We start from the raw sequence: 12,396 nt of genomic DNA on the forward strand, positions 1-12,396 counted from the left end.
CTTTTTTTTTTTTTTTTTTGGTTTTTCGAGTCAGGGTTTCTCTGTGTAGTTTTGGCTGTCCTGGAACTCACTTTGTAGACCAGGCTGGCCTCGAACTCAGAAATCTGCCTGTCTCTGCCTCCCAAGTGCTGGGACTAAGACCCTGTCTTAAAAAATATTATCATGAAAATAAATTGCTTCAGATTAATGACTAAAGAGACATGACAGTAAGTATAATACTTTTTTTTATATATATTTTTTATTAGTTTATTCACTGTACAATCCCAATTGCAGACCCTCCTCTTTTCCCAGTTCCCTCCTCACACAGTCCCTCCCGGATTCCCCCTCCCCTTCTCCTGGCATATCAAGTCACTGCAGGGTTCTTAAGCTGAATGCTGTAAGAACAGTTTCTTATCCTTAAAAAAACACGTTACATATTCAAGGCTAACAAGACATAATGTCTGCAACTTAAAATGGTATAAAAAAAATCCGTGTGTATGTATAGAGAATTATAAGGCAAATGTGACAAAATCATAACTGGGGAATAAATAAAGTTTGAAGGTTGATTTTTTTTTTTTAAAGTGTGTGTGTGTTTGGTGCTTGCAAGGATATAGAAGGCCTATAGTCGATACTAGGGGTCCTCCCTTTAAATTTTTTTTTATTTATTATTTGATTTATTTAATGTATATGGGTATTTTACCTGCTTGTGTGTCTGTGTACCACATGCATGCCTGGTGCCTATGAAGGCCTGAAGAGGACATCAGATTCCTTGGGAAGTGCAGTTAAAGTTGGTTGTGAGCCTACCATGTCAGTATTGGGGTCAAATTCAGGTCCTTTGGAAGGACAGCCAGTATTCTACCTTCTGAGCCATCTCTCCAGTCCTTGTTCTGACCTTTTCTACCTAATCTGTTTTATTTAATGTTGAGATAGAGTCTTACCATTAATTCGCCAGGTTTTCTTAGAACTTGTGATGTATTCCAAGTTAGCGTGGAATTCACTCTCCTGAGATCCTCTCAAGTGCTGAGATTACAAATATATATCACCATGCTAGGATGAATATTGAATTTTTAAAAGCTCTACAGATTTTTTTTTAATGTGTAGCCAACACTGAAAACCATTTTTAGCTGCTAACAATGCTTGGTAGATTTGACTAGTGAAAAGAGTGGGGTTGGGTAGTAAAATGTGGCACACGTAAGATACTTTTCCTAGTATCTGTCTTTAGATCCATCCAGTTTCTTCTCTATCTTTATAGTTTACACCTCACAAAAAATATTAGTTTGTCATGGCGGCATATGCCTAGAATCTCTGCACTTAGGAGGCTGTGACAGGATGCTTGGAAGGCTAGATTGGGGCTACATAGCAAGATTCTGTCTCAGAATGAAATGGCCACTAAAATGGCTCATCCAGTAAAGGTGCTTACTGAGTGAGCCTGGCAACCTGAGTTTGAGCTCTGCAGCCCTTGTAAAGGTGGAAAGAAAGGGACAACTTCGTGGAGTTGGCCCTCCATACGCGCTCACCCACACATAGATCGCACGCGCACTGATGTGCACACATACACACTAATAAAAGCCACACAGAGAGAGCCATCAACTCCTTGTTAATTTATTTCAGCTAACTACTTAATCATTTGAATATGCATTTATATTTTCTTCTGCTAACACTTTATGTGCTTTGGTGACCAACATATTGTGTCTGTAATGATATAGAAAGGTTTTGTTGTTGTTTTTGTTTTTTGAGACAGGGCTTCTCTGTGTAGTTCTGAGTGTCCTGGAACTCACTCTGTAGACCAGGCTGGCCTTGAAGATCTTCCTGCCTCTGCTTCCTCTAAGTGCTGGAATTAAAGACGTACACTTGGCTTTTTTTTTCCCCTAAACGTTGTTTTAAAACTCACCTAATTCATCAAACCCTTTCTTTTAAAGGATACAAATGACATTTATAAAAGTTTGAGACGTACAAACTGAGTCACTACTAGCTAATATGTTTTTCAAAAATGGATAGACCATGTTCCTTTTGCTTCCTGCAACGCCCACCAGAACCGCCTCTGGAGCAGATTCTTTAAATTTATGCTTGGTTCTGGAATAATTTCAGTTACATCCTGTTTCAATTCTGCAGCTCCGGGTACTGCTCTCAGTTCAGACTTTGTGAATCCCTGCTGTTTGCCCTTCCCTGTTCCAGAAGTAAATGACAGGAGCCCTGAGAGCCACATTTGGCAGCACACCGCTCAGTAAAGAAGAGAATGGCTCTTTAAAGGCCTGGCCTTTCTGCCAGTTCTATTTCTGTAGTTGTCAATTAAATGGAATAGTGATTTTTAAAGCAATTTGCTTGCCTACTGGGGATGGATATTGATAAAATAAGCTTTTATGTGCTCCATTTTAATGTCTATATACTTCCTGTCAGGGACTTCAGGGAGATGATACAGTGTGCAGAGTGGTAGATGACGTCAGGATAAAATGATCATAGAGAGCAGTCTGGAAGGTGGTGGGCAAGGAGGCGACCATGTAGTCAGGTTTGACATATAGATGAAAAGATGGACAAAGTGATGACAAACCTGTAATGCCAGCAGTCTGAAAGAGGCAGGATTGCCTGACACAGGAGGCCAGCTTAGTCAACTTTGTGAATTCCAGGCCAACCAGGGTTACATAGCAAGGCCCTATTGCAGACAAAACAAAACAAAAAAAGGAAGGGGTATTCACAGAAGGAAGAAATGGGAGTAGGCATCAACATGTATGTGGTGTGGGATAGCCTTCCTTTCATGTGCCCCTCCTTCTGTCTGATGAGAATTGTTGCCTTTTTCTCATGAAAGTGGTGGTGTGGGATAGTCCTCTTTCCATTCTCCTTCTCCTCTGTCTGATTAGGCCTTTTTTTTTTATCCCCTGTGTTCTAAAGGCAGCTAAGGTTAGAGATGGACCCTTAAAGTAGTGGTGTCAGTATTTGACACTTCTTGAGTAGTCATTCAAAACTGGGTCCTTAGAAATGACCCTAGTTTGTATCGTTTTAAGCTTCATTCTTGTTTTCTGAGACAGGATCTCATGTAGCCCTACCTGGCCTGAATCTTACTAAGTAGACCAGGCTGGCCTTAAACTTAATGGCACTCTACCTTCCTGCTTTTGCCTCCTGAATACTGGGATTACAGACATGTGCCATTGTGCCAGGCCACATTGACTTTCATGGGATTGATTGAGGCTGAGGCCTTAAAGCCCAATAACCTATTAAACTATTTCTGGGTAGTGTTTTTTTCCCCATATTTATTTTATATTCAATGTATGCACACGCAGACACATACACTCATACCATAGTATATGTAGAAGTCACATGACAACTTTCAGAGGTTGGTTCTGAAGCACCTTTAACCATTTAGCCATCTCACCAGGCCATGTATATTTACTGAGAATTTCACAGATATATAACTTGTTCATATGTTCATATCCAGCCCCCACTTCCCTCTCCAGTTATTCGTATCATGTGCCCTCCCTTCATGGTCTTTATTTACTTATTTTTAATAATCCACTGAATTCAATTAGTGCTTCCCTCATGCCCATTCATATGAGACCATCTAAGAGCTTGGACAATCTGTCAGTGGCCACATCCCCCAAGAATAATGACTTTCCCTCTCCCAGCTGCCATCACCTACCATGAGCTCCCAAACTAGGATTTGAGCCTTGTGAGACCCTCCCCCATTCATGCTTTAATTTTTTTAAACATTTATTTACTTTATGCATATGAGTACACCACCATTGTTCTCTTCAGACACACCAGAAGAAGGCATCAGATCCCATTATGGATGGTTGTGAGCCACCATATGGTTGCTAGGAATTGAACTTGGGACCTCTGGAAGAGCAGTCGGTGCTCCTAACTGCTGGGCCATCTCTCCAGCCCTCATGTTTTAATGTTGACTGGCTTATTGTTGTGCACATAACCATAGGTACTGTAAGTTAATGAATGCAATGGCCATCTCATGTACAGAAACAGCATTTCACAACCCCCCTTCCTACACCCCAGCTCACACACTGTCTCCAGTACCTCTTCCTCTGTGATGGTCTCTGAGACGTGGGGCAGGTGAGGTGGTTGATACAGATGTTCCAGTTAGGACTGAGTCACTCACTTATTCTCAGCACTTTGAGTAATTTTGACTCTGTATTAACTACTGCCTAATTGGAACAAGCTTTTCTGATGGAGTTTGAGAATAACACTAATCTCTCAGTATAAATGTATACATGTAGAAAGCAATTGGACAACATGATCATTCAGCAAGTAACAGTGATAGATTGCCCACCAGGGCCTATAACTTCCAGGGCCATGAGCTCTTGACCAGGTTTCCAGTACTGTATTAGTTTCTTTTCTATTGCTGTGACAAAATAACATGACCAAGGCAACTTATAGAAGGAAGGGTTTCTTTGGGGCTTACGGTTCTAGAGGGATAGGAGTGCATCGCCATCATGGCATACAGACAGGCAGATGTGGCACATGTGCAGCAGCTGAGAGTTCACATCCAGAGCCACAAACAGGAAGCAGAGAGGAAACAGTGGAATGACACCTTTTGAAACCCCAAAGGCCGTCCCTGAGCGACACATTTCTGCTATCAAGACCATACGTCCTAAGTCCTCCCAAGCAGTTCTACCAACTGAGGACCAAGTAGTCAAACAAGTGAGTCTATGAAGACATTTTTATTGAAAGCATCACAAGTACCAAGCATAAATTCTCTCCTGTGAGTGGACTTCCAATCCTGTTAGAAAGTGGATTATTACCCCATACCAGTCATGCTACTCTAGCGCTAAGCTGATAATTTCTTTTTCTTTTCTGACTTAATTGCTTATACATTAGGATCACGTACGAACTAAGAGCTCTTGGCAATCGGATTCATTTTGACCAGACTGGAGTAAAGCATTGATAGTCTGATCATTTCTTCATCTGGTAAGATAGCTCAGTAGGAAAAGTGTTTGCTATATAAGCCTGGCCATCTAGGTTCTACCCCTAGAACCCACATAGTACAGTTGGCTGTGGTGTTTTTTTTTTGTTTTGTTTTGTTTTGTTTTTCTAGACAGGGTTTCTCTTTATAGCCCTGGCTGTCCTAGAGCTCACTCTGTAGACCAGGCTGGCCTCGAACTCAGAAATCGGCCTGCCTCTGCCTCCCAAGTGCTGGGATTAAAGGCATGCGCCACCACCGCCCCGGCTGTGGTGTTGTATGCATACAGTAATCCCATTATTCCTACTTCAGCATGGGAAACAGACAGGAAAATCATTCAGAGTGGACAGCACAACCCAGACACAAGACATCTTAACAAGGTGGAAGGAGAGAACCAAGTCCCAGAAGTTGTCCTTTAAAGAAACTATTTTGATGTATATGAGTGTTTTTCCACATGGATATATGTGTACCTGGTGCCTGCAGAGGCAAGAGGCCATTAAGTTTCCTGGAACTAGAGTTATGAACAGTTGTAAACTACCATGTGGTGCTGGGATCTGAAACCAAGAAGTGAGTGCTGGGGCCTGGAGTCATGACTCAGCAGTTAAGAGTACTTGTTTTGGAGAGGACCTGAGTTCAGCTCCCAGCACCCACATAGTGGCTCACAACTCTCCATAACTTTTCCAGGGCATTCAACATCCTCTTCTGCCCTCTGAGGGTACCAGGTATGCATGTGGTGCATAAACAGACATGTAAGTAAAAAACTAAAACACAGAAAATAAATAAATCTTGAGGGGGGTAGGGGAATACTAAGCCCAAATTTGTTAGTAATAGACTGTGATTTTTGAGCCTAATTTATTAATCTGTACAGTTGTGTCTCTTTTAGTTTGTAAATATACTGATTTCCAAGCCAGCTCCCTCCCTTCAGTAATTTTCTTAGTTCCTTAAAATTCTTCTATTCCTAAAATACCCTTCCTAATGCTGTTCCGTGAAGTTTACTTTTTCTTGCTCTTATGCTTTCTTTCTTTTTTAAAAAAAATATTTATTTTTATTTTATGTACATTGGTGTTTTGATTACATGGACAGTTGTGAGCTGCCATGTGAGTGCTGGGAATTGAACTCTGGACCTCTGGAAGAGCAGCCAGTGTTCTTAACCACTGAGCCATCTCTCCAGCCCCTTCTTGATCTATGCTTTCTAAAGTAGGGTCTGTGTTCTCTCTTAAAGACCATGATTTAAGGGCTTTAAGAATTTATTGATGGAGTCCTTGTTGGTGGGTCAGTTAACATTCTGGGGCTTTGAATTGCACATCTCTTACAATTTTAAAATAACCTGACTTCAGTGGCTGCCTTGCTATCCTGATGTTATTTTATATTGCAGTATTCTGCCCGTTCTGTAGTCCTGAGACCATCCCTGTTTGTTCTCATCTCTTTTAGGAGAAATCTTTGAATTAAAAGCTGAACTCAACAATGAAAAGAAAGAAAAGAGGAAGGAGGCTGTGAAGAAAGTGATTGCTGCTATGACCGTGGGGAAGGACGTGAGGTAGGGATGACACTTGCCCTGTGGACAGGCAGACCCCGTGTCGTCGTAGCCCTTACTGCTTTCCTAGACTAGGCCCCTGAGGTAGAGTGCTGTGTGCCTATACTAAAGCCACTTGAGAGGCTGAGGCAGGAGGATCACTTGAGCTAGAGTTGGAAATATACCATGGGCAACATAGCAACAATGTCTCAAAAAAACCAAACTTATAGAACCTGTGGAAATGGGTTGCCCCATTGCAAACATCACAAGGAAAAGTACACGCTTATATATTAGCTCTGACCGAAGTGCTTTTATTAGCTTGCTTTTTAAATTTTTGCTGCATGCAGGTTTAGCATAAACCATCCCTAGTTCTGGCAGTTACAAATCCATTACCTGAGGTAGATTTAAAAGATGATAAAAATATGCTGAGCTCACATACTCTCTAATTGGCTTAAGTCAGTGCTCTTAGCTTTACGACTCTACATTCTGTGGTTGGATTCAAGGTGGGAGCCAACACTACCACATTCCCTTGACCATTGATTCTTGCTTCTGTGATTAGTGAGCTGTTTCAAGTGCAAGCTCCACAGCCTTCTAAGGCCCACTCCTAGGTCCATGAGATAAAAGCTATTTTTATAATTCTTGATTCTCTTTGCCCTTTACCATTCTGAGCTTTCCCTGATGGTAAGAACTGCTGCCACCTTACCGTGAATCCAGGCAGTGTGCTGGCTGGGACAGTCATTCTGTTTTTCATGCCAAGAAAAAAAGAAGTTATGAGAAAAAGAGCAGTTCATTCAGGACTCTTGTTCATGATGTAGTAAAATTGTATTTTATCAAATAGGTGTTTTGTTTATTTGTGTACATGTGTGCCTATGGAAGTTAGAGGACAACTCTTGAGTCTGTTCTCTCCTGTCACCTGTGGAATCCAGCAGTAAGTCTAGGTCATCTGGCCCATGTGTAAGCACTCTACCTACTGAGCCATCCTGCCAGCACAGTTTTCCTTTCTTAAAAAGAAATTGTGTGCGTGTGTGTGCATGTACGTATGTGTGTGTGTCCTGAAGCTGTGTTTTTGTTTGTTTGTTTGTTTGTTTGTTTGCTGTTTCGAGACAGGGTTTCTCTGCGTAGCCCTGGCTGTCCTGGAACTCACTCTGTAGACCAGGCTGGCCTTGAACTCAGAAATCCGCCTGCCTCTGCCTCCCAAGTGCTGGGATTAAAGGCGTGCACCACCACTGCCCGACGAAGCTGTGTTTTTAATATACTGTGATTAGGGGACTAGAGAAATGTCTCAGTGGTTAAGAGTACTTATTGCTCTTTAAAGGAACCTGGGTTTAGTTCCCAGCACCCAGGAGATCCAGCACCCTCGGCACCTTCTTCTGACCTCCTCAGGCATCGGGCACACATGTCCTGCACATACATGCATGCAAGCAAGACACTACTGCAAATAAGACAAATACACACACACACACACACACACAAATAAAGAGAACAATATTCATTTATTTTAAAAAGAAACTAAACTTCATTTTCTGAGTCCTGTATTTATATGAAGCTGTGTTTCTTCTTACATGTCATCTAAAATGTTTTCCAGCTGGGGCAGTGACATGAGAATCCAGCTGTTTCTATTTAAGAAGGTGCTATAGAGACGTATGAGTGTGTAAACAAGGGGCTGATGTGGTGGCTCAGTGGGTAAAGTCATTTGCTGCAGAGCCTAATGACGTATTAGTTCCCCAGAACTCAGCAGAGAAGCACTTGTGTCTTGTCTCTGACCACCTCTGCTCTGGCATGCACAAACAATAAATCAAATGTAAAATACCTCCATCTTCCTCATTAATAAAAATAACACTCACTTTAAATAACTTATAAAATAGGATTATGATTTATTTTATTTTATTTTATTTTATTTTATTTTATTTTATTTTATTTTATTTTATTTTATTTTATTTTTGAGACAAAGTCTATTAGGTAGCCCTGGCTATCCGGTACTCACTATGGAGACCAGGCTGGCCTTGAACTCACAGAGATTCACCTGTCTCTGCCCCCCATGTGCTGCATTAAAAGTGTGTGTTACTGTACCTGGCTTATGTTTGTTAATTTAAGTGAATTTTTGGTCTATTAAGTCTAAAATATTTATTATCTTGGCCTTTACAAAATTTGACCAATCTTTGAATTCTGCAGAGCAGCAGCCTAAGCTAACTTGTGAAACAGGACTAGCAGAAACCTCCCTCGGCATCAGGAGCATCGGAAGTTACCCTCCTGTCCCACTGCTGTTATCTGGGTTTCTGTTGCTTATAGGGACAGCTCTCAGCTTTTTCGTCTAAAGAGTCCTTCCTTCCTTTAGCATCTACTTTCCCCTAGATCTCCAGAAAACTTTTGTTTATGCGAGTCATACCTATTGGCATTCAGAAAGAAAAAATTGAGAAAATATGTGTTACTCCACTTAAAGTAATCATCATAAACCTTTGAAATACATTACAATTTTCCCTTGTTGGTACTGGGGATCGAACCTAAGACCTTGCTTCTGCTAGGCAAACCTTTTATTACTAAACTCCTTCCCAGCCCTCTTTCTCTTTATTTCAAGAAAGGGTCTCACTATGTTACTGAGGCCAGCTTTGAACTCTCCATGAAAACATACAGCCCTTGAGGTTGCTGTCTTCCTGCCTCAGCCTTTCAGATGTTGGGGTTAAGCATGCACCAGTGTTCCAAGCTTTAGTCTTCTTGTGTGGGCTGTTAGCAGTACTTAGGACTGCTGAGCATACTATTAGATAAGGTTTTGTAATTATTGACTGGTGTTGCAGCCACTCTGTATCTGCATGTTCTCTTAGACAAAAGAAAGAACCCACTTCTAAGAGAGTCTCAGTTATCTCCACGTGTAGGAAGCTATACCTGGTATCACACAGACAAGCTAAGCAAATAATTGCCTATTCTCCAGAATAGAAGTCAAGAGGTTCATTGGAGATATGATGGATTCCTTTTGAATTTGCAGCCCATCTTTCTTTTTGTAAATACTTTCTGTTTTTGGACCAGAGAGATCGCCTGGTGACCTGAAATCAATCTCCAGGATCCACATGATTCAAGGGGAGAAGTGACACTCAAAGCTTGTCCTCTGATCTCCACCTGACATGCAGATACACTTAAATAATTAAGAAAACACATCATGTTTAGGACATAAAACATAGGTTCTGTATTCTGTTTTTTTATATGTACAAGACTTATACTATGTGAAATATATTGACATTCATTTGGGTCTTTTTTTAAATATTTGTAAGATATGTACAAATATTTAGAATCTGTGAAGTATTTTAATAAGGGAAGGCTATTTGCTAACTTTATAGTCAACTTCTCTTTTTTAAATATAGCTTATTTTAGAAAAATGTTTTTTTTTTTTTTTGGTTTTTTGAACAAGGTTTCTCTTTATAGCCCGGGCGGTCCTGGAACTCACTCTGTAGACCAGGCTGGCCTCGAACTCTCGAACTCAGAAATCCGCCTGCCTCTGCCTCCCAATTGCTGGGATTAAAGGCGTGCGCCACCACCGCCCGGCTTAGAAAAATCTTTTTTGCTAATGATGCTACTTCATGAGCGTAGTTAGACCGTTTTTCCTCATAGGGAAGTGCTAAATTATGAAAAGATGGCTGGTACTTGGGAAGTGAACAGACCATTTATATTTGACTGTGCTCCAGTTTGTAAATGCATAGTGCTTTTTAAAAGTAAATATAAATTCTACTAAAAGGAAATCAGAACACCTTGGAGAATTGACTGATTCCAGATCTTGATTAAGAATTTAAAACTTGAATATGTGAGAAAGCATAGAAACAGGCTCACATGAGAAAGCATAGAAACAGGTTCACATCACAAGGACATGGGACCTACTTAATTTGTCCTGCTTAACAGTGGAAGAAAATGTACATTAAACAGTGTAACTATTGGATTGTGTTGATACCACAGCGAATTGATGTGGAAATTGTTATTTTTGGAGGTGTTGATAAAGCTAATTATTTTTCTTAGAATATGCCTAAACGATTATAGATGAAACAGTGCACTAGAAGCTGGCTGTAATGATGCACATCTGAAATCTCAGCACTTGGGAAGCTGAGATAGGAGAATAGTGAGTTCACGGTCTCTTGACCTACATAGTAAGTCTCGGGTCAGCATAAACTGTACATAGCTTGGCCCTATCTCAGAGCCAAGTGCCAGGCTTGTAGCTCATAAGAAATATACTTTGTATGATTTCTTTTGAAATAACTTTAGGAATATATCTCAGTGACAGAGCACTTCCCTATCATGTGCGAGGCCCTGGGCTTTATCTCCATCATTGAAGAAAGAATTCCACAGCTAGACGGGGTGGAATGCGGTCTGAAGGCATATGTAAGACAAGGTGGGGCTTGTGTCAGCATCTGTTGGGCTCATTCCATTGCTCTCAGATTTTTTATGATGCTTTTTCCCTTCCACAAAAACTATTAAGAAGCCTGAAGATGTAGCTTAGTAGTAGAACATTTGCCTGCTGCACATAAGGCCCTGACCTGTATACACTACAAAACCAAACAATTTAGAGACTTGGCAGCCAATAGTACTTTTATTTTTTTAATTACTCGTTTCCATGAAAATGAATTATCAACACTGAACCACTGTCGTCTTGTCAAATCATTCTGGAAGCCAAGATGTCGCTTCGTCATCTGTGTAACAGCTGTGACAGCTTAGCACTGATACTGCTTCACTCATTTCTGTTTTCCTCTCTGTCCTCAGCTCTCTCTTCCCAGATGTGGTGAACTGTATGCAGACTGACAATCTGGAACTAAAGAAGCTTGTGTATCTCTATCTGATGAACTATGCCAAGAGTCAGCCAGACATGGCCATCATGGCTGTCAACAGCTTTGTGAAGGTAGTTTCCCAAGGGCGGAGTCTTGTCTATCTCACGTAACCTTTTCAGAGGTGACGGTTGATGTGTTTGTCTCTGCACTGCACATACGCAGCTTGTGTTTCAAGGGATGAAGTCCTGGTTGTGAGCAGCAATGTTCATGTTGTTAAGCATTCTTTACATTAGGGATATTGAAACCATATGGCAAGCCTTCTCTCTCATGGTGGGGCTCAGTACATCTGTCCTTGCCAGATGCAACCTCATGTTTATCCTCCAAGGCTAACAGAGGTTGGGTATTTCAGCATATTATTCATTGCTTGCTGATAAAGGGTGGACATACTGTCATACTGTTACCTGAGGAGTTATTTTGTCTTTATGAAAGTTAGGAAGTGCTGCTGCTGCAGGAGGTGCTACTTGTCTTTGGTTCAGCAGGCTTTACAAAGTGAAACCAACATTCATGATTTATTTTGTCGTTTGTGTTGGGTGGATGAGTGTAGAGGCCAAAAGACAAATCCTCTGGAGCTGGGGTTACAGGTTGTAAACCTCTGACATGGGTGCTAGGGACTGAACCAGATCCTCTAGAAAAACAGCAAGTGCTTTTAACTTGTGAGCCTCCTTTCAGCCTGTGAATAAGTATTTTTTATTATGGAAATTTAAAAATATTCACATAAGTATAATAAATACTCATCTTGTGATTTTTAAACTGTTATTGATACGTGGCCACTTGTTTAATTTATATTCCCTGTACATAAAACACTTCTGATCTCAGCCCCTCTTCTCTCAGCCTCATTCTCATGCTTGTGTTTGTTAGAATAAGATTCTTAAGATCTCAATCCCTTCCTCCTGCTCACCGCCCTCAAAAAGGGTCTTATTCTCTAGCCCAGGCTGACCCTGAATGCACAGTCCTTCGGCTTCCGCCTCTTCTTATTCTGCTCTAACCACCCATGTGTTAGACTTACAGGCATGTGCTCTAACCCCTGGCTAAGATCTGTCTTTAAAAAAACACCGACATACCACTACTGTGACATCTTTAAAAACTGACAGAGCCACACTTGGTGAGTTGAAGTCAGCCTAGTAACCTGAGACCGTGTCTAGAAAACCCAAATAAGTAAGCACTGCAACTGAGTGGTCAGAGCTCTCTGTCAGCGGCTG

The 12,396-nt window shown here is 41.1% G+C and overlaps 1 protein-coding gene across 3 annotated transcripts in view; it reads left to right on the top strand.

The window, feature by feature from the left end:
- The window catches only part of Ap2b1 (adaptor related protein complex 2 subunit beta 1), a 99,114-nt gene that overhangs the window by 7,450 nt on the left and 79,268 nt on the right, over positions 1-12,396 (top strand). For 2 of the 3 annotated variants that reach the window (XM_028772353.1, XM_028772354.1), the window contains exons 3-4: positions 6,314-6,419; positions 11,133-11,268. In XM_028772353.1, coding sequence (XP_028628186.1) covers positions 6,314-6,419; positions 11,133-11,268 — 242 coding nt within the window. Of the gene's footprint in view, positions 1-5,612; positions 5,632-6,313; positions 6,420-11,132; positions 11,269-12,396 lie in introns of those variants that run through there. The other variant, XM_028772355.1, reaches the window with a different exon arrangement.

The sequence above is a fragment of the Grammomys surdaster genome, unplaced genomic scaffold (genome assembly GCF_004785775.1).
Source record: "Grammomys surdaster isolate TR1022 unplaced genomic scaffold, NIH_TR_1.0 213, whole genome shotgun sequence".
Taxonomy (NCBI): Eukaryota; Metazoa; Chordata; class Mammalia; order Rodentia; family Muridae; genus Grammomys; species Grammomys surdaster.